At 39.8% G+C, this 22,518-nt stretch overlaps 1 protein-coding gene across 1 annotated transcript in view; it reads left to right on the top strand.

Moving 5' to 3' along the window:
• Window positions 1-20,547, top strand: part of TMEM116 (transmembrane protein 116) — a 65,879-nt gene extending 45,332 nt beyond the window's left edge. The window contains exons 5-11 of the mRNA XM_045887633.3: window positions 3,133-3,237; window positions 6,628-6,677; window positions 7,542-7,625; window positions 7,974-8,109; window positions 11,226-11,370; window positions 12,135-12,208; window positions 13,207-20,547. Of these exons, the coding sequence (XP_045743589.1) occupies window positions 3,133-3,237; window positions 6,628-6,677; window positions 7,542-7,625; window positions 7,974-8,109; window positions 11,226-11,370; window positions 12,135-12,208; window positions 13,207-13,458 (846 nt within the window). The 3' untranslated portion in view covers window positions 13,459-20,547. The remainder of the gene's footprint in view (window positions 1-3,132; window positions 3,238-6,627; window positions 6,678-7,541; window positions 7,626-7,973; window positions 8,110-11,225; window positions 11,371-12,134; window positions 12,209-13,206) is intronic.
• Window positions 20,548-22,518: the final 1,971 nt, after the last annotated feature.

The raw sequence follows: 22,518 nt of genomic DNA, 5'->3' as shown, positions 1-22,518 counted from the left end.
CTTTCCAGAAACAATAATAAAGGAAACAAGGCATTTTGTAAAAGGTGGTTCTAAACAAGTAACAGTAAAAAATGTGTACTTCCACCTCCTCAAAACAGAGGCTACTTTCTGTTCCTCAGCCTTGGAAACAAGGTGATGAACAGTCTGTAAGTTTTGGCAGGGAGTTGCAATAACAAAGCTCAAGCAGTTCTTAAAAAGAATTTGGGGGAACTTGACCAAAGGATCCAAATTCAGTTTTTAGTAACAGATATAGGGGTGAAATGGCTCCTTCCAAGTAGCAGTGCCACTGCCCCCTGCTCACCTGTGTTGTGTTCCTGCTCTGAGGAAAACTTCTTCTTTTTAGAGGTTCACTGTCCAGGGAGCTCTCTGTGTGAATGAGGTGAGCACAGACTCCACATGGCTATTTTAAGGCCTGGAGTCAAAAGTATTTTTCAACATGGCTGGGCAGAGTCCATGTGTTAAACAACCCATCTCCAGTTTGTCCTAATTCCTCATCAAGCATTTGTAGACCTAGGACAACAGTTTTTATGTCACCATAATCACATCTATGTCATTCTAACTCATGATTCATACTCTTTGCCGTGAAATAGTCCATGTATTTAACAATAATACCTACACATAAAACAATCTACCGTTATAACTTATACGGTCACAAAACATTAATGATCTTCTGTAGACCAAGCAAGTGTTTTGTTTTGTTTTGTTTTTTTAAAGATTTTATTTATTTATCTGAGACAGAGAGAATGAGAGAGACAGAGAGCACATGAGAGGGGGGAGGGTCAGAGGGAGAAGCAGGCTCCCTGCTGAGCAGGGAGCCCGATGCGGGACTCGATCCAGGAACTCCAGGATCGTGACCTGAGCCGAAGGCAGTCGCTTAACCAACTGAGCCACCCAGGCGCCCCCAAGCAAGTGTTTTTAACCATAATTGTGGCACATCAAATTCACAGCCAAAATCCACAAGATCAAACAAATTTGCACAATGCAAATAATATTTTAAAATACACACACACATACATTCATACACACACTTCTTACAGAATTGTGCTTGGGAAAACTCCCATTTGTTGAGTGGCACTGAGGACACCTTTTGCTAAACTGCTGCTCCAGGTATTTTTGTTTGGAAAACCTATCACAATAGGTCACAGTTGTTTACTGATAAGCAGAAAAGAAAGATATGCTTGTGGCAAGCAGAAAGTTTTAAGGTCTTTCAAGTTGTATTTTAAAAAGGACCTACAGAAATGTTTAAATGTTCTCAGGATGCAAAGTTGGAGCTGAAATGTGATTATCAAACCAGCTACAAAAAGTGTATGGCAGCCATCTCTTCAGGTAAAACCTGGTACCCAGATATGCAAGAAAGCTTCAGGACAGGCTTCAGGAAAGCTTCAGGCTTGTTGATCTTGTCCCATATTCTCGCATAATCTGATCATGTGTGGAGCTGGACAGAGGGGCAGGTGCTGCCATTTTGGGGAACCAGGGCTCAGCAGCACCACCACAAACTCCATGGGCCACTTCAGCATCACCTGCATGTTATGCCACTGAGGGGCCAGGGATCAGGAGCGACTAGGGAGCTGCTGGAGCAGCTGCCCAACCTCTGGCTCCTCAGCGGAGCTCACAGCCAACCAAGATTTATAAGATTTTATTAGATGCCAGACATTGCAGAGTTTACATTATTGGTTATTAGATTTATATATACATATATACATACATACATACATATATATATTTATATATATATATATTCCTTTAAATTTGATTTTGTCTTGGATGTCACTAACTCTGACTCTATCTGATCCTTTCAAGGCTTGCTTATTTTTCTAAGTCTTGCTTTTAAACTTTCATTTGGGCAGTCTTTGATGTAGAGCTAATTTCGTCCCATTAGTGAGGCGATACTCTTCTTATGATTCTACCTTATTATTCTGTAGGACCCTCATTTCCTGCCTATATGTTAGGAAGTCTCTCCACTCTGGCTGATGGAAACACAAACTATTGCTTTGGAGATTGTTTCACCTATTCCTCTCTGGTTGTTCTGTTCCTAGTCTTCATGGTTTTCTGTCTCACATGCATAGATCAATACTTAATCAAGGACTCGAGGGTACCCCTGCAAATCTCCAGAGCACTATATCTGTGTGGCTACCTCTTCTCAGACAATCTGCTTCATGTATTGTAGCTCTTTGGCCTCTCCAAACTCTGAACTCTGTCTCCTCACTCACCAAGACAGCCCATCTGTTTGGATTCCCCCTCACTGCACTCACTTTTTCCTGCCAGTGAGATGGGACATTTGCTTGTTTTTCTTCTTTCAGGGATTACTGTTCTGCACTGATTGTTACCTAATATTTGAAAACCAGTTGTTTCATATTTTCCCAATTTTTCATTTTTAAGGCTGAAGGGCAAATTCTGTTTCTATTATTTTATCAAAGATGGAAGCAGAGGGGCGCCTGGGTAGCTCAGTTGGTTAAGCGACTGCCTTCGGCTCAGGTCATGATCCTGGAGTCCCTGGATCGAGTCCGCATCGGGCTCCCTGCTCGGCGAGGAGCCTGCTTCTCCCTCTAACCCTCCCCCCTCTCATGTACTCACTCTCTCTCATTCTCGCTCTCTCAGATAAATAAATAAATCTTAAAAAAAAAAAAAAAGATTACAAGAAAGATGGAAGCAGAAATTTTTTTCTCTGGGATTTTGTCCTGCTGATTCCTTGCTATCTTGTCAGTTCTTTGATGCTTTTAAGGATTTAAAAAATATTTCATCCAGCATGTTTAATTTTTTTAAATGGGAAATTTGGTTCAAATAGCCTAAGCTATCATTATTAGAAATGGAAATCCTTATGTTCTCTCCAATTAAAAAATAAAATAGAAAAATACTTTAGGATAGCTTCATAATAGTAGAATAGTTGGGTGAGAGGAGGTGGCTAATGCTGTGGTTCCTCTAAATAGTCAAAAGGATAAAATAAGGAATCCAAGACATATAATAGGTAGGGCTAGGCAGAATTCCCAGACATGGCCCAGTTTTGCATGTTATGGATGTTAGACGGTAAGTTACTAATAGACCATTAGGTAGGATTCTTATAGCAGAAAATAATGTAATAAATTGAAAGAAGTCAGAGTGGGACAGTTATGAGTTTTTTTGATTCTCACCTAGATATTCTACATTTCCTCATTTCTTTACACCGTCAATTACATCTGGTATCTGTACAAAGAGCTGAGGATGAGACACAACCAGAGTGGACAGAGCACATTTCCATTGGTAAGTTTTATTCAGAGCTAATAGTTAAGAACAGTATGCTAAAACAAATCTATATGTCCTTGATAAACAGTGTAAGCACTCAGCACTGGGTAGGTGAATTCATGGAGGTTAATAAAAGAACAATCATGTTCTCACAGTTTCCATTCTGTTGAAAAGATTTCCTCTTCTCTCTTGCCATCAAAAAAATAAAAAGGTTTTGAATCTAGGAAACGTAATTTACATACAGTACTATCCTTACTGCCTGGTTCCATCCTTCTTAGCTCCATGCCAATCCATCATTGCCACTAGAGCAAAGAATAAGATCTTGGGGGCGCCTGGGTGGCTCAGTTGGTTAAGCAACTGCCTTCGTCTCAGGTCATGATCCTGGAGTCCCGGAATCGAGTCCCAGACTGGGCTCCCTGCTCGGCAGGGAGTCTGCTTCTCCCTCTGACCCTCTTCCCTCTCACTCCCTCTCATGCTCTCTGTCTCTCGTTCTCTCTCTCGCAAATAAATAAAATCTTAAAAAAAAAAAATTTTTAAAAGAATAAGATCTTGGGTAGAGTCAGGGATGGTGCTCAGTTTGCTCACATGGAATTTGGGCTACAGGTATTGGAAAGGGAGAATGTCTGTTTTGCTCTGCTGTATTTATTCAGTATGTGCGGATAACAGATACTGGTTTTCTGAAGGGCAGAGGGGTTCATGTGTGGTAATCAGAAAACAAGACGGATCCAGGGAGTAGTTGTTTTCCCTTCTTTGGTTCAAAGAGGGTTTGGGGCACTGTCTAGTATTACATTTATAAAAGAGAGGAGAACACTAAGTACATCTGGATTTTTTGTGTGTGTATGTGTATTTTACATATCACATAATTTGTTTATTTTAAGTTACAGTTCAGTGGTTTTTAAAGGAGACTTACTAGCTTGTAAAATACCATAAATCCATTCTAGAATATTTTCTTCGCCCTAGTCAAATCTTCATGCCCATTTGTTGTTAATTTCCTTCCCACCCCCTGCACTAGGCAACTGCTAATCTAATTTCTGACTCTATAGATTTTCCTTTTCTGGACATTTCATATAGATGGAATCATCCAATATATAGTCTGTTATGTCTGATTGATTTCATTTAGCATAATGCTTTTGAAGTTTATCCATTATAGCATGTATAATCATTCCTTTTTAGTGCTGAATAGTATTCCATTGTCTAGTACACTCAGTTTCTTATTCCTTTTTTTTTAAATTTTATTATGTTATGTTAGTCACCATACAAAACATCATTGGTTTTTGATGTGATCCACGATCCATTGTTTTCATATCAGTTTCTTATTCCTGATTCTTTCAGTGTATTACTAAGTGATCTTCGTAGACAACATTTTTAGGGGCGCCTGGGTGGCTCAGTCAGTTAAGTGTCTGCCTTCGGCTCAGGTCATGATCCCGGGGTCCTGGGATCAAGTTCTGCATCAGGCTCCCTGCTCAGCAAGGAGTCTGCTTCTTCCTCTGCCCTTTTCCCCTGCTCGTGCTCTATCTTGCTCTCTCTCAAATAAATAAAATCATTTAAAAAAAACCATTTTTATGATGTTAGCAATTTTCATTTCTTTGGCTGTCATTATATATTTTAATCTTATTATGTAAATCTTACTAAATATTCCAGTTTTCTTATTTCTACAGTATCCATTCTGTTATATATATATATTTTTAAGATTTTATCTTTAAGTAATCTGTGTACCCAACATGGGGCTTGAACCTACAATCCCGAAGTCAAGAGTTGCACGCTTCACTGACTGAGCCAACCAGGCACCCCGTTGTGTTTTTTTTGTTTTTTGTTTTTTGTTTTTTAAGATTTTATTTATTCATTTGAGACAGAGAGAATGAGAGACAGAGAGCATGAGAGGGAGGAGGGTCAGAGGGAGAAGCAGACTCCCTGCCGAGCAGGGAGCCCGATGCGGGACTCGATCCCGGGACTCCAGGATCATGACCTGAGCCGAAGGCAGTCGCTTAACCAACTGAGCCACCCAGGCGCCCCTGTTTTGTTTTGTTTTTAAAGATTTTTTAATTTATTCATTTGACAGAGAGAGACACCGCAAGAGAGGGAACACAAGCAGGGGGAGTGGGAGAGGGAGAAGCAGGCTTCCCGCTGAGCAGGGAGCCTGATGCGGGGCTTGATCCCAGGACCCTGGGATCATGACCTGAGCTGAAGGCAGATGCCTAACAACTGAGCCACCCAGGCGCCCCTTGTGTTTTTTTTGAAGGGGATTTTTTGTTTAAGAGCATGAATGAATGAATGAATGAATTTCCAGAAATGAATCTGGAAAACCTCCCCACATACCTTTCTCTAGAGCCTACAGATCAGTTCTAGACCAAATGAAAGTGGTATATTATCATACACATGATGAAACTCAATAAAAATTTGTTGAATGAATAAATGGTACTATTATCAGTAAGTTTTTTTTAAATCAGAGATTCATTGACAGGAAGGTAAGTACAAGAATTAAATACAAGTTAGCCTGATGGATAGAGGATAGAATAAAAAGAAGGGACACAGGTGGGAGAGGTCACCAAAGACTGATTTTGCTTATTTCCCATTTTGCTTAAAGTCAACAATGGCTGACTTACTTGAAATCATTTACTATTCCTGATCCATAGTTTTTAGGGCAAATCAGTTACCCATCTCTGATTATTGATTAACTGCTCACTTAATGCTTATTGATTTTTAACAATGCCATTCTAGAATATAATATGATTTCTTACCTCAGAACAGAAAAAAGCTATTTTCTATTCTATTTTCACTTTAAGGTGTTCTATTCAAAGTCTTTTACCATAAACTTCCAGTGGGTAGATAACATTCTTCTGTAAATTATTTTTCAGTGTCTAACACAACTAGGGGTTTTTGGAATGTTCTTTCTTCTAGAGTCTAATAGATGTTATATCCAAAGGGCTTATTTGACCCTCCTCCCTTATGCTAATCCTGGCCTATTAAGCTTTCTGCTGGTCATCTTATACATAGACTTCTGCTCCACCCATAAGATCTGAAAAGTCCATACCTTCCTGGATCTAAAAGAGAATAGAACTGAACTATTACTAGAAGATTGAGGAGTACTGTATGATTTTGTATTTACCTTTCTTCTTAAGAGAATTTGTTGTGGTATCCAAGTCTTATATTAAGTTACTTCCCGCAGGCTCTCCTTGTGGCTGTTGTTGTTGTACTTTTTAGAATTTAGTAATAATACAGATAAACTTCCCTTGCCTCCAATGCTGAGGAACTATCTATGTGATTGAATTTTGGAGCAAATATTGCTTGACAGAAGCAAGGTGGCTCTTGGGAATTTTTGTTCATTCAAGTGCTAAATGATGACCTGATATTTATTATATTATGACTGGCAATATTCTAAGACTTTACTCATATTTATTCTTTTCACAGGTTATAGATTATACTTGTCACGTTGGTCAAATAGCCATCATTTTGTCAAGGTAAGGTTTTTGCTTTCCTTTCTAGCAAGGCGTAAACTCTCATTATTCTGTGGTCTAGGTGAGAACAAATACGAGGACAGTGCCCTTCATTTCCATTGAGTCTATCACTCCTAGGTCCTCACAGAGCCTTACTGAGTTGGATGCAACAAACATATGATCATTGGAACCATATTCCCAGATAGAATAGGCAAGCAGTTACAGATTTGGATTTTTAACCTTAATTCTGCCATTAACTCTATGTGACCTTCAACAAATATTTCTCTTTAAGTCTTTGGACTTCTAATTCCTTTTTATATCATAAAGAGTTATAACAGATGGCATTCAAGATCTCATCTACCTTTATAACAATGGGTGAGAGTCTTACAACTGTTTACCCCCAGAAGGATCTAGATCTCACCTAATGTAGTGGTCATATCAGAGTTTGTAACTTTTACTTCTGGATCTTTTCCTCTTACAGGGAGCTGGCTATATTTAGCTGGATAAATAATTGGTTATTTAAACGTATGCTTTGAAAAAGCTCCCAGGAAGGGGCTAATGAAAATGAAGTTATTCCTGGTGGTCATAGAAAGTTAGCACAGAACTCCTTGTTAGATTTTTTCCTTTAACTTCGACCTACACCCAAAGACTCTCTGACATTCTTTTAGGGTTCATTAATTTAGGTTTGAAATGCATTCTCCACTCCACTTACCCAACAATTGGACAAGAAGTATATGTAAGGGTTTTGAACCATTTTTCTTGAAGAAATTATATATTTGTGGAGAGTGGGGGGTGATGGAGTTGGGAGAAGAACAGAGTATTTTGTGAAGGGGAAAGACATAAAAATGTCTGAATATTAGGGTGATAAGTTTTTTTTCCCCCTCACAGCCTGATACCTCTGCTGTTGATGATACCTGTATTCTGTCTGGGCAATGTTAGTGAATGTTTCCACAACTTCAGCCAGAGCCACAGGTAAGCAAGGACCAAGTCTATCATTTCCATTTTCTTTTCTATATAAAGATATGGAAAAGACTTTCTACATACATTCTGGACAAGTTGCTTGTATTTGCAACAAGGTTCTATGGAACCTTGGTAGCATTTATAGAACAAGGTATAGTCAAGGCAAAAAATACTTAAGTAGAAATATAATGTGAAGTGATTGGAAGATAATGTATCTATGAGAAGGAATAAGGTGTTATGGGCAAGGGTTAGCAAAATGGTAAGAAAAATTGCATATTTAATAAATTTTGTTGTGCCAAATGGGTATCTCTCTAGTCTTGTATCTGTAGTAGTGGTCCTGTCCATTGATTCTCTTCCTAGGTGTATTCTGATGTACTCCCCACCATCAGTCGTGGCTGAACTGCCTTCTGCCAACACATCAGTCTGTAGCACACTTTATTTTTATGGGATCACCATTTTCCTGACCACCTTTCTCCTCAGCCTCCTCACCATTGTGGTATGGTGTCACCTGCTTTTATGGAAAGAGAGGGGATTGGGAGGAATGGGGCATTATTCCTAGGGACTGGGAAAATGGGATGGAGAGGTATTTCCTAAAGTCCTAGAACTAAGAAAGTAGCCAAGAGATATTGACAGTTTAATTACTACCTCAGTATTTGGACTTCCCAAGATTAAATGATTGGTGGGGAAAGAGTCTATAGTCATTATGTGAGAATTATGCTCACTCTAGGACTAATTAATATATGTTCCTGTGGATCCTCATGGAAGACCAGACCAGAAAACTAGTATATGTCAAGTATGTCCTTTATACAGGATAACACTCCCAGAACATAGGAAATGTGCTTTGATTTAATTTGACAATTTTCCAAATAATGAAGGAATTTTCTTTTCTCAATCCTTTACTAGCTATAAATGTATTTACGCTATGTCTACCTGGGGTTAAAATGCTAAGGGGCTTAGGCATTTACTAAGTACTCATTTGACATCGTCAGAATGATGTACAGTTAAAATAATTAGCCATGGAATAACATGTTATTTACACATAACTGCCTAATACAAAATCAGCACACAAGTGAATATGCCTTTTTATCTGCCATGTCTACTTTTCAGTGTCATTTTCTCCTCTCTCCATATGCTGGTTCAAGGATTACAAACTGCCTGCAGAGCAAATTGATCCCACGGATATGTTTTGTTTTGCTAGCGCAGCTGGTACATGTAAACCAAATAAAATTATGGAGAATTTCCTTTAACAATTTAAAAATAAGTTATAGGGCGCCTGGGTGGCTCAGTTGGTTAAGCAACTGCCTTCGGCTCAGGTCATGATCCTGGAGTCCCGGGATCGAGTCCCGCATCGGGCTCCCTGCTCAGCAAGGAGCCTGCTTCTCCCTCTGACCCTCCCCCCTCTCATGTACTCTCTCTCATTCTCGCTGTCTCAAATAAATAAATAAATCTTTAAAAAAAAAAAAAATAAGTTATAGAGGGGCGCCTGGGTGGCTCAGTCATTAAGCGTCTGCCTTCAGCTCAGGTCATGATCCCAGGGTCCTGGGATCGAGCCCCGCGTCGGGCTCCCTGCTCAGCAGGAAGCCTGCTTCTCCCTCTCCCGCTCCCCCTGCTTGTGTTCCCTCTCTTGCTGTCTCTCTCTGTCAAATAAATAAAAATTTTAAAAAAATCTTTAAAAAAACAAAAATAAGTTATAGAGATAAGTTATCAAATCAGCAACTTTGTAAAGAGGGTGAAATGAATAGTTTATATTAAGATGATTTTGATGATCTACATTTAGAACTGATTGACAAGAGAGGCAGGTATCTCAGAGCCTGGCACCCCTGGGATACTTGATTGCTTCTTTATTTTTTGTTTTGTTTTGTTTTATATTATTATGTTATGTTAATCACCATACATTACATCATTAGTTTTTGATGTAGTGTTCCATGATTCATTGTTTGCATATAACACCCAGTGCTCCATTCAGTACGTGCCCTCTTAATACCCATCAGCAGGTTAACCCATCCTCCCACCCCCCTCCCCTCTAGAACCCTCAGTTTGTTTCTCAGAGTCCATAGTCTCTCATGGTTCGTCTCTCCCTCCGATTTCCCTCCCTTCATTTTTCCCTTCCTGCTATCTTCTTTTTTTTTTTTTTTTTTTTTAACATATAAGGTATTATTTGTTTCAGAGGTACAGGTCTGTGATTCAACAGTCTTTTTTTTTTTTTTTTAAGATTTTATTTATTTGCAAGAGAGAGAATGAGAGACAGAGAGCATGAGAGGGAGGAGGATCAGAGGGAGAAGCAGACTCCCCGCCGAGCAGGGAGCCCGACGCGGGACTCGATCCCGGGACTCCAGGATCACGACCCGAGCCAAAGGCAGCCGCCCAACCAACTGAGCCACCCAGGCGCCCAGTGATTCAACAGTCTTAAACAATTCACAGCGCTCACCATAGCACATACCCTCCCCAATGTCTATCACCCAGCCACCCTATCCCTCCCACCCCCCACCACTCCGGCAACCCTCAGTTTGTTTCCTGAGATTAAGAATTCCTCATATCAGTGAGATTGTATGATTGCTTCTTTAAATAACACAAGCTTCAGTGGGTATTCAGAATCAGAACTGATTCTACTAGACATAAATATTCCCAAATAAGTAAAAGCTTCCTTTTGATTCCTATGTCCTTGGGGAAAGGAAACTACATGGCTAAACTTAATAAAATAATTGGCTTATTAACTTAGAGAGTGGGTCTGGATTATTAGGGAAAATTTTAGATTTGTCAGATTTGTTACCAAGATTATTACCTAATTTACTTCCCACAGAAAGCACGTTGGACTTCTGAACTGATTTATATTTGTTTCATTAGCTTAACCTTATATGGATAGCCCCCAGATGGAAGGGGAAAACAGTCTATTTTCCATCTAAGGGCAAGAAGAGACTTCCTAAACCTTTTTTTTTGCTTAGAGTTGAGAATTTAAGCTCAGCCAGGGTGCTGATGTGTTTATTCTAAGGGTATTAAGCACAGACTTCTTTCTTTTTTTTTTTTTTTTTTTTTTTTAAAGATTTTATTTATCTATTTGACAGAGAGAGATACAGCAAGAGAGGGAACACAAGCAGGGGGAGTGGGAGAGGGAGAAGCAGGCTTCCCACCGAGCAGGGAGCCCAATGCAGGGCTCAATCCCAGGACCCTGGAATCACGACCTGAGCCGAAGGCAGACGCTTAACGACTGAGCCACCCAGGTGCCCCATGCACAGACTTCTTTCTAACACAATCTCTAGTAAAGTGTTTTAAAAGAGGGTCTGGTTAGATCTTAGCTTTAACTTCCCATACATACTGTGATTAGCCTCAGTTAGGGGGGAAAAAAAAAAGCCTGAGGTTGATGTCAAGTCTATGTATTGAACATGGTAACCACAGGTTTGTCTAATATCTGTCCATTTCCCCTGGCTAAGCAAAAGTTCACTCTGAAGATGATTTTCTTTCAGAAAAAGCCAGTCTTAAATGGTAAAGACAGGAGAATGAGTTTTCCTGCTGTCAGATCCTGAGAGAAGTGATTCTTCTACAACTAGAGGAAGCTAGAGCTGGGAAGTTTTACCAAGCCTCAGGCAAACTACTCACTTATGTACCCATGTTTAGGTCTTACTCATCCAAGCGCAGACTCTGTATAAGAAGTTTGTGAAATCAACTGGCTTCCTGGGGAGTGAACAGTGGGCAGTGATTCACATTGTGGAGCAGCGAGTACGCTTTTACCCAGTGGCCTTCTCTTGCTGCTGGGGCCCAGGTGGGTATCTTAATGGGAAGAGCTAGGTAATGATGAGGACACCTATTGGGGTCTGATCAAGCAAAGTGGGCTCACCAAGAAGGATGACTGAAACTTGTAAAATTCCTGTCCAGTCGTAAAATCTATGTTGGTCCCACTTTCTTCTTTTTATTCCTATGTTTTAGAAATTAAGGTAATTAGACATGAGATGCAGCCTAAGAGAGGAAACATCCTGATAGAGCTCAGAGATATTAACACCTGCCCTTTCTACTACCGAAAGTATAGTGAGGATCAGATTGGATAATGCTTATGAAAGAGCTTGGTAAATTCTGAAACACTAAGAAGTGTAATTTATCTCCCATAGTGTGTCTTACCATCATTGCTATACTAATAACCTGCAAAGTTTAGTCAGTGAGGAATAGAAGTTGGAGACTGGAGGCCCAGTGGTTTATGTAACTGGTTAATCTCACTCCTAGCTTTCATTATGCTTATACCTTTATCTCTCATGGTGTGTAGGCATATATACTGGGGAATTTTTTTTTAGGATTTTATTTATTTATCAGAGAGAGAGAGCAGGAGCAGGGGGAGCGGCAGGCAGAGGGAGAAGCAGGCTCCCCGCTGAGCAGGGAGCCCGATGCGGGACTCGATCCCCGAATGCTGGGATCATGATCTGAGCTGAAGGCAGATGCTTAACCAACTGAGCCACCCAGGCGTCCCTATATTGGGGAATTTTATGCTCAGACAGGTAGGGCTGGCAAGAAGATTTATACTTTGTGTTTTCACAGCTGTCATTCTGATGATCATGAAGTTGACTAAGCCACAGGACATGAAACTTCACATGGTCCTCTGTGTTCTCCAGGTAACACCTTCAGCATCTGTTTTTATACCCTCTTATCCTGTTTTCTTACACTGACATTACTCAGTAAGCACAGTTTTTTCCCTTAGCATATTTATTTCTATATTGCAAAGAGAAAATGTATTATTTATATTCAGTTATGAAGAATGTGAAGTTTTCCTCACAGATGAGGTAGATACTTTTGTGAAAGTGCTGCCATGCATCCCAGAGCATATGTATCTCTAGTTAACTTCATTTTATTGGTGTGTTTTTAAGGGATGGGTAGCAAAAAAACAAGATCGACCAAATAATGTTTTTATGAAACACTGATAGTGACATAATTCTCCCCCACCCAGAGTGAATTGAATGGGATAAATTAGCTATTCTAGGTAAATGGGGAGAGAGGAATACAGAAATAGAACAATTCTCTTTTTTCCTCTTTAATCAGACTTATGAAGCCGTTTTTGAGTTATCTGACTATACTGATAGGGCATTTTTCTCAAACTTGACCTGGGAAATGGAAGTAATAAGGAAGGGCATTGAAATGAGTTCATTTTCCTTATGTATATGCCAAGAAGTATGACCAACTTTCAGTCATCCATAACAAGGTACAGTGTAAAGAGTGAGTTCAGAAAGAGCTAGAAAGGGAAGAAATCAGAGAGGGAGACAAACCATGAGAGACTCAGGACTCCAGTAAACAAACTGAGGGTTACAGAGGGTAGGGGGTGGGGGGATGGAGTAACCAGGTGAAAGGTATTAAGGGCACGTGTTGTGATGAGAACTGGGTGTTATATGCAACTAATGAATCGTTGAACACTATATCAGAAACTAATGATGTACTATATGTTGGCTAATTGAACATAATAAAAAAAAAAGAGCTAGAAAAATATAAAAAACTGACACCAGATATTGCTGTTTGAGATAAAACAAATATAACAATGAGTATAAATAAGGGGAATGGGGACAATTCCCTGGATCTCTGAAAACCTGAAGGATGGGTTCCATCACTTCATCTCCTCCAGGCTCTAACAGCATCATCCCAGGGTCTGCTCAACTGTGGAGTATATAGCTGGACACAATACAAGTTCTACCAACTAAAGCAACAGGCTCGGCGTGATGCAGACACCCAAACACCATTATTATGTTCACAGAAGAGATTCTATAGCAGGGGCCTAGATACAGTGGAGTCTGCCCTTGGTTTTGCTACCAGCCCTCCACCATTCTTTGAAACTGTAATACTGGAACATCCAGGAACCAGAATTATTCCACACTAATGGATTGAGAAGAGTGTTGGGAAACATCTCAAGTCTTTTCCAACCATGCCTTAAACTATGGAAGTGAAAAAGGATGTAGTGCTGTGGTTAGTAGGTTTTCTTGTTGAATTGGACAGGATCTCTGTTATTCTCAGATTCACTAGTAATTCTTCAAGTCTTTGTTCAGAGAGGTGAAGCCACTTTCCTTCTAAGAGATAGACTCCTATCACCTCAGTGAATACTAGATTTGTTTAAATCTCTTCTAGATAAGTTCCAGGTTATTATTTATATGTGCCATTTCCAGGCTCTCTACTCCATGGTCGTGGGGGAAGTAGGGTGGCATGCAGCAGCTTGCTCAGATTTTGCTAGTATTGTTATTCTCTCTGCGGTTGGACAAAGAAAGTCCTGGGTTTCTGTTCTTTGAAGAGTTTTTGAAACTTAAAAGAAGCAAGGACAGTAACTATCAAAAAACTGACTGTGGGATCCTCAGGCACATCCTACTCTCTTATTTGTTCAGTGCTGTTCTAAGTCTTAACAGTAGGAACCATCTGCTCTAGGAAATTAAGGCCAATCTTATGGAGTTAGAGGGGATAATAAGATTTAAGAGAAATCAGGATTAAAAGAAATTTTAGGTATCAAAAACTCTCAACTCCCATTTATAAGCAAAAGTCCAAAAGTAGGTTTCATAGTGCCTGGACATAGAATTAGGTTGAACCATATGAACTTACCATTTTTATAGGTGAAAATGGCATATCATCAATTTTACATGGTTTAACCTAATGGTAAGTGTTTAATGTATGTTTATAGAATAAATGAATAAGTGAATGAATGGCTAGAAAGAACCTTTTGGTAAAGAAAAGATTCCCAGACTGCAGAGCCTCATTCACTAGTACGAATGTCTAATCCATTTCTTCTTCCCCCTCCCCTTTCCCTCCTCCTCCTCCTCCTCCTCTTCTTCTTCTAAAAGATTTAATTTATTTATTTGAGAGAGAGTGCAAGCAGGGGGTGGAGCAGAGGGAGAGGGACAAGCAGACTCTATGCTGAGCATAGAGCCCGACACAGGGCTCAATCCCAGGACCCTGATGATATTATGACCTGAGCTGAAACCAAGAGTCAGACACTTAACTGACTGAGCCACCCAGGCACCTCTTCTTTAATCACACAACAAGTGATGTTTGGTCTCTTTAGTTAAGTTATGAACAAAGTCAGTCTGAGGCCAGGGCATTAGATACTATGATGCCAAAACAAAGAGGAAAAGCCAAATGGACAAAGTGGCTGGAATGACAATCAACTAAAACACCTGGAACTAGTAATGAGATGCTTCTCACCTGATATACTCCCTTGGTCTGTCCAAGGAAAAATCCTTAAGATTAGAGAAAATTGACAGAGTAAATTACAATGGTGAATTAGATAGGATACTCTGAAACATAAGTTTCCAGAGATCATTCCGAAGGAACTCTCTGTAGAAATGTTAGGGAGCTCGGTTAACAGCTCTTTAGGTTTGAGGCCATGAGCTTCACCTTACTGTGGAGGGTGACCTGGGCTTGTTATGTCAAAAACACATCTTGAGGCCTGTCATTGTCCTATAGCTCTGAAACCTGATCTGGATAGCATAGAACAAGAAAGATTGCTTCACATACGGAGCTGCTTTAAGTTCTTTTAATTTAAAAATGAATAGTCAACATTTGGAGAGAGATGAAAAAAAAAAGAATTCCTATTTCTGTAGACCTTGAGGGACACCAGAAATACAGAGTCCAATTCTTAAAAAAGTTTTTTTAGTGGGGCGCCTGGGTGGCTCAGTCATTAAACGTCTACCTTCGGCTCAGATCATGAGCTCAGGGTCCCGGGATCGAGTCCCGCATTGGGCTCCCTGCTCAGCAGGGAGCCTGCTTCTCCCTCTCCCACTCCCCCTGCTTGTGTTCCCTCTCTTGCTGTCTCTCTCTCTCTGTCAAATAAATAAATAAAATCTTTAAAAAAAAAAGTCCTTTTTGTATCACTTCATATTTGGCTTTATTACCAGAAAGAAGGTAATTATCAAATGTTTGTCAGGTTTGTTCATCTTGCTTCTCCGATTAATTTTTTGCATTGACACTGGTCTTAGATCTTCTGTGGATGTAAGTAAACAAAAAGATAGTAGGAATGAGAAACAGGGAAAGGCTAGGCAAGATCCAGATTAGGATTATAAGCTTTTTGTCATACTGAGAGTCAGAGGGGACACATGGAGCTGGGCCACTATTCAAACTGTCCCCATAACCCTTAGATTCACATGTAGGAGGGGTATAGATATAGACACAGTGACATTCATAAAATTGTTGCAATGACACTTGTCCAGGTTGTAGTCATAGTGGAATATAGTGGTATCTATATTCCACTTAGTGGTATATGAGCAGGTTTGATTAATACAGATCTGTGAACCACGTTGGGTACCATCCCTCTCATCAGCTCTGTCTGAGGCTTCAAAAAACTCTGCACCCCAATACCACATGTCCCACATGGGGAAGTGGGTCAGTGTTTGATGTTTCTTAATTCAGTCAGCAGCCTTTCACATTGTGCATCTTTGGCCTTGCACTTACTGAAGACCTTAATCATCCCCTTAGATTCACTGCCATGGTTTCCAAACCTGTCCCTTTTGTATTCATGTAATGATGTCAACTTTCCAGGCAACCTTTGTGCCTTTTCCAAAGATTTTAACACAATGATTCTCCACGCTTCAGCACCAGCCCTGGTAACAGTAACCTTGTTCTTTGTAAGGAATGCCATCTTGCTTGTAGGTATCTGTCTGGCACCACCTGGAAATACCATTACAGTGTTCCGGGAGGTCACACTCATCTACTCTGAGGCAGCAGGGTGTAGAAGTTTGCTGGTTTTATAGAAGGATCCCAAATGTGCAGTCTGAACCTTTCTTCAGCTGGCATGAGGGCAGACAGTAGTGATCATTTTAATAATTAAGGACACTGCCACAATCACATTCTTTTCCTTTATCTACTTTCTTTTTTTTTTTTTTTTTTTTCCAATATGGCTTTCCAAAGGAGCTTTGGAGCTCAGGTTTTTTTGAACAGGCAGTACCCTCTATGCTTATGCAACAGCCGGTGGAAGTAGTCAAAGCTGTAGTTGCTGAAACCCATATCTATAGTAAGAAATTCATGCACAGGACAGAGGTTCTGGCCATGACACTTGCAGGTCACATGGTCATGCTTCATTCCCAAGTTTTGGCCAAGCTTGTGAGCCATAAGAGCTGTGAAATGTGGTATATTTTCCATGACAGAAAGATTCAGCACTGGTTGAATTCTTAGCAGTGCAGATACCACTAAGAAATGCATGGCTCTGGTACTTCCCAAGACCTTGGCTAATGACCATATGAGCAACATTATGCTTCACTCTTCTCAAAAGATGCCAGTCTCTCTAGCAGTTAAAATTTTGTAGTGTTTCTTGCGAATTCAGGGAGATTTTCACTAGGTTTCTCTCTGTCCATATCTTTAACCCAGTAATACTGTCACATTTAATTTCTTCTTGTACCTGTTAACCTGAACATTCATTACCATCTGTATTGTCTTGGTAGCATTATTATTCCACATTTGGAACTGCATATTGTCAACCACAGTAAATGTTTCAGCATGCTTGGAAAGTGACCACATATAGGACATTGAAAAGGAAGAGGGCTCTATTTTGCTCTGAAATTGTGAAGTGGTTAAGAGCTTCTCCTGTTTATCTCCACTCATTGTACAAGACTAACCTGATTTTAAAGATATGCTGAAAACCATATGCCCAAAATTCTTTGAAGTATATACAGGCTTGATGCCAAAGACAGTGTCATGTAAAGTCAGGACTCCCTTTATAGCCCTGAGCAAGTGCTAATAGTCACAAGAGAATGCAGGTCACCCTCTAAACATCCAGTCATCCTGAATAAAAGGCATGTCAAGCCTAGTATCCCATTTTGATGTGTATAAACAGGGAAGTTCTTGATAAATAATCCTTTCTTTTGCTTCAAATTAATAATAGGCCATTTTTCTTGTATGAGCAGAATATAGGACACTTTTTCTGCTTTTTCTTCCCGTCCTTTGAATATCGTCAAGTTGCTAGGGATGACCATTTTATAATAAAGAGATTTCCATTTACAATGCATCCCTTGAAGAATATTCACTATCAGCAATAAGATGACATGCAGCTTAATGTAGGAAGGGCTCATTCTCAAGTGCCCCATTCAGGAACTCCTGGAAGAAAAATCACTCTAAACCTTACCCATGACCACTTGATTTCATAGAAGGAAGTGCATAAGGGAGGCAAAGTAACTGGGGTTGTCATTGTCATGGCCCAGTTGAAACAACTAATGGTCCTACACCTCTGTCTCAGTTGCCTTGCCTGAGATCCGAATCTTTGTCAGTAACACAGTTTGGCTAAAGCTCAAGGCTTTGCTGCCTGTTGCAAGGATAGCTGCTCCCACCCTGGGAGTTACAAGATGACATCTATTGTTTGACTGTGCCTCTTCCTACTCCTGTTGTGGTCTCTCTTCACAGGAGTGCTCTTACTTTGCAACCTTCATGAAAGCACAAAATTTTAGTACTGCTTAGCTGAGCTCCTGCTATCTTCATAGAGGAGTATACCAAGGAGAGGAAACTTTCAGAGGTCCTGTCAGTATTATGACTCAGGATCAGGCCCCAAGAAAAGAAAAAGCTATAACCTTCTTCCTTTATTCCCAGTCCCCATGGAAGTCTTCCCCTCCTGTCATTCATTGTTCTTTTGAGTCATTGAAACCAAAGGTTTCCAGGGGCGCCTGGGTGGCTCAGTCGTTAAGCGTCTGCCTTTGGCTCAGGTCATGATCCCAGGGTCCTGGGATCGAGCTCTGCATCGAGCTCCACATCGAGCTCCACATCGAGCTCCGCACTGAGCTCCGCATCGGGCTCCCTGCTCCGCGGGAAGCCTGCTTCTCCCTCTCCCACTCCCCCTGCTTGTGTTCCCTCTCTCACTGTGTCTCTCTCTCTGTCAAATAAATAGAGAAAATTTAAAAAAAGAAAAGAAACCAAAGGTTTCCAGAGCAGGGGTTTGTAGATCTCTGGGTAGGTCACATTTTGCACCATCCCTACTCTGAACCATTCAGCCCTTTGCAAACCTCCAGTTCCTTTTTCTTTCTTTGTTATTCACAATATGTTTATTGGCTTATTCCTAGAATACATGTAAAGTATTAGAATAACCCATGCCTCTGTGAAAAGCAAATATATGAACTGGAGAACAGTATTTGTGTTCAGTTCTTTTTTCTCTTTAGCCTTATGGTATGAGGTCAAAATAATGTTTTCTAAAATTATCTAGGTTATAATTTTTTATCTAGACCTATTCTAGATATCATGGTGGTATTATTCATTTTGAATACAGCTAAGTTCATATGTTACTGTTTGTATTTCATTTTGGGTTTTCCCCCACCTTTTGGATGATGATGATTTTGGGAAAATGTGAAATATTACCATGATTCTAAAACTCAGTAGTATACCAGGGCACCTGGGTGGCTCAGTTGTTGAGCGTCTGCCTTTGGCTCAGGTCGTGGTCCCAGGGGCCTGGGATCGAGCCCCGCACGGGCTCCCCGCTCCTCAGGAAGCCTGCTTCTCCCTCTCCCACTCCTCCTGCTTGTGTTCTCTCTCTCACTGTCTCTCTCTGTCAAATAAATAAATAGAATCTTTAAAAAATAAAATAAAATAAAATAAAAAATAAAACTCAGTAGTATACCAAAGAAAAGTATGCAGAGTACACCTCCTTGAGCCTTTAATCTGTTCCATGTACTACTTCTTTCTACCCAGTTCCCAACCACCAATCTTAATAGTACTTAGTTTATTTTTCCTGTATTTTTTCTGCACAAATTAGTAGATGCATGTATATTTTCTTGTATCCTCCTCTCTCTCTCTCTCTTTTTCAAAGATTTTATTTATTTATTTGAGAGAGAGAGCATGCACAAGAGAGTGAGCCCGAGTGGTGGGGAAGGGCAGAGGGAGAGGGAAAAGCAGAGAGGAGAAGCTCAGCAGGGAACCTGATGTGGGGCTCAGTCCCAGGACCCTGGGATCATGATCTGACCTGAAGGCAGATGCTTAACCAAGTGAACCATCCAGGTGCCTCTATCCTCTTCTTTCTTATATAAATGTAGTGTAACATTTTGCATTTTCCTCTTTAAACTTAAAGATACATCCTGTAAATCATTCCATAGCAGTTCAGTGAGATATTCCTCATTCTCTCTCTCTCTCTCTCTCTCTGTCTTTTTACAGCTGCATAGTACTCCATTTTGTGGATATTATTTATTCAGTCACTCTTTTGTGTATGGGCTTTTCAATTGTTTATATTGTTTTGAAATTACACACAATACATCAACAAATAATCTTGCACATATGTATTTTTGTGGAGGCAAGTTCCTCCACAAAATGGGGAAGCAGTGCCTCTGTAACTAACTGTAAATGTAGCTTTGTTTGGTATTTTCAAATTCCCCTTCAAAAGGGTTTTGCCAGTTGCATTTCCACCAGCAATGTATTAGAATGTATTAGAGTGCCTATTTTCCCACATTGTAAGCAACAGGGTATGTTACCATAAATTTTAATTTTCACCAAACTAATAGGTGAGAAGTGGCATCTCAGTGTAGTTTAACTTGTATTTTTCTAATTTGAATGAATTTGAACATGTTTAAATATGTTTAAGGTCATTTTTGTATCTTTTAATATTATCTGTTCATGTCTTTCCCCCCTTTTCTATCAAGTTTTTCATCTATTTTCTCTTTAACTACCTCCCAGCTTTATTGAAGTATATAATTCATGAATAAAATGGCATTTATATGAAAGCATACAACATGCTGACTTGATATATGTATGTACTATGAAGTATTTATTTACATATAAAATATATATTAATGTAAATATAAATTTTCTAAAAGGCAAAGGAACTAGGACAGTTAAAATAATTTTGGAGAAGAATAACATATAGGAGGAACCCCTCTTTTCAATTTGAAAACTGTGTGGTATTGATGATGGGATAGATACATAGATCAAGCAAACAGAAAAGAGAACCCACACATGTATGGCCAACTAGTTTTTGACAGAGGAGCAATAACAACTGCATGGAGGAAGGACAGTCTTTTCAACAAATGGTACTGGAAAACTAGATACATATAGACCAAAAAAAATGACCTCAACCTAAACCTCACATACAAAAATCACCTCAAAATGGATCATAGATTTAAATGTAAAATGTAAAACTATAAAACTTTTTAGAAGAAAATATAGAACATCTTTAGGACCTAGGGCTTGGTGATGAATTCTTTTTTTTTTTTTTTTTCCCAAAGATTTTATTTATTTATTTGACAGAGAGACACAGCGAGAGAGGGAACACAAGCAGGGGGAGTAGGAGAGGGAGAAGCAGGCTTCCCATGAGCAGGGAGCCCCATGCAGCACTCGATCCCAGGACCCCTTGATCATGACCTGAGCCGAAGGCAGACACTTAATGACTGAGCCACCCAGGTACCCCAAAACTCTTAACTTATAAAAGACCCTGTTAAGGTATGAAAAGACAAGCTAAAAACTGGGAGAAAATATTTGCAAACCACATATCTGATAAAGGACTCATCTAGAATATATAAAGAACTCTCATTACTCAGCAATCCAATTAGAGAATAGGCAAAAGACGAAGAGACATTTCACTCAACAGGATATATGGATGGCAAATAAGCACATGAAAAGATGTTTAACATTAATAGGCATTAGAGAGATGCAACTTAAGACCCCATGAGAGATCACTACAGATCTATTAGAACAGCTAAAATTTGAAAAATAGACAATGTCAAATGTTGGTGAGGTCGCAGAGAAACTAGATCTTTCATACATTGCTAATAGGAATATAAAATTGTATAACAGCTCTGGAAAACAGGCAGCTTCTTTAAAAAACTAAGCAAATGGTGTGACTTAGCAATTATGGTTCTAGATACTTATCCCAGAGAAATGAAAATGTATCTTCATAAAAACTGTACACAGATAATCACAGCAGCTTTATTTGTAATAGCCCAAAACTGGAAACAACCGAAGTGTTGCTCAATAGGTGAAAGGTTAAACTGTGGTAAGTCCATATCATGTATTAGCAGCAAAAACGAATGAACCATTGATCCACAAAATTTAGCTGGATCTCAAGGGCATTATAGTAAGCAAAAAAAGCAATCTTAAAAGGTTACATACTGGGCGCCTGGGTGGCTCAGTTGGTTAAGCGACTGCCTTTGGCTCAGGTCATGATCCCAGGGTCCTGGGATCGAGTCCCGCATTGGGCTTCTGGCTCGGCAGGAAGCCTGCTTCTCCCTCTCCGACTCCCCCTGCTTGTGTTCCTGCTCTCACTGTCTCTGTCTCTGTCAAATAAATAAATAAAATCTTTAAAAAAAAAAAAAAAAAAAGAAAACCTTTAAAAAAAAGGTTACATACTGTACGATTCCATTTTTATAACATTTTTGAAATGACAAAATTATAAAGATGGAAAACAAATCAGTGTTTGCCAGGGGTTAGGGATAGTGGGGTGGGCTAGGAATGGTGGTATGACTATATAAAGGGGTAGCATGAGTGAGAACTTTGTGATGACAGAATAGTCCTCTATCTTGATTATGGTGGTGGTTACAGAAATCTACACCTATTACAAAATGGCATAGAACTATTTACATTTTATCAATGTCAGTGTCTTGGTTGTGATATTCTTCTGTATCGAAGGGGAAAAGCTCAGTGAAAGGTATATATGACCTTTCTATGTTATCTTTGTAATTTCCTATGAATTATTTCAAAATAAGTTTAAAAAAAAAAACACAAGTGGGGCGCCTGGGTGGCTCAGTTGGTTAAGCAACTGCCTTCGGCTCAGGTCATGATCCTGGAGCCCCAGGATCGAGTCCTGCATCGGGCTCCCTGCTCAGCAGGGAGTCTGCTTCTCCCTCTGACCCTCCCCCTCTCATGCTCTCTCTCTCTCTCATTCTCTCTCTCAAATAAATAAATAAAATCTTAAAAAAAAAAACACACACAAGTGCCAAAGACATTTAAAAATCTATTAGAAATATAAGGAACAGGGGCACCTGAGTGACTCAGTCGGTTA

This window comes from Mirounga angustirostris, unplaced genomic scaffold (genome assembly GCF_029215605.1).
Source record: "Mirounga angustirostris isolate CCGP_5_RB_7025 unplaced genomic scaffold, mMirAng1.0.hap1 SCAF_14, whole genome shotgun sequence".
Lineage (NCBI taxonomy): Eukaryota > Metazoa > Chordata > Mammalia > Carnivora > Phocidae > Mirounga > Mirounga angustirostris.
The sequence above is the reverse complement of the archived record's forward strand: the minus strand, read 5'-3'. Positions and strand labels throughout refer to the sequence as shown.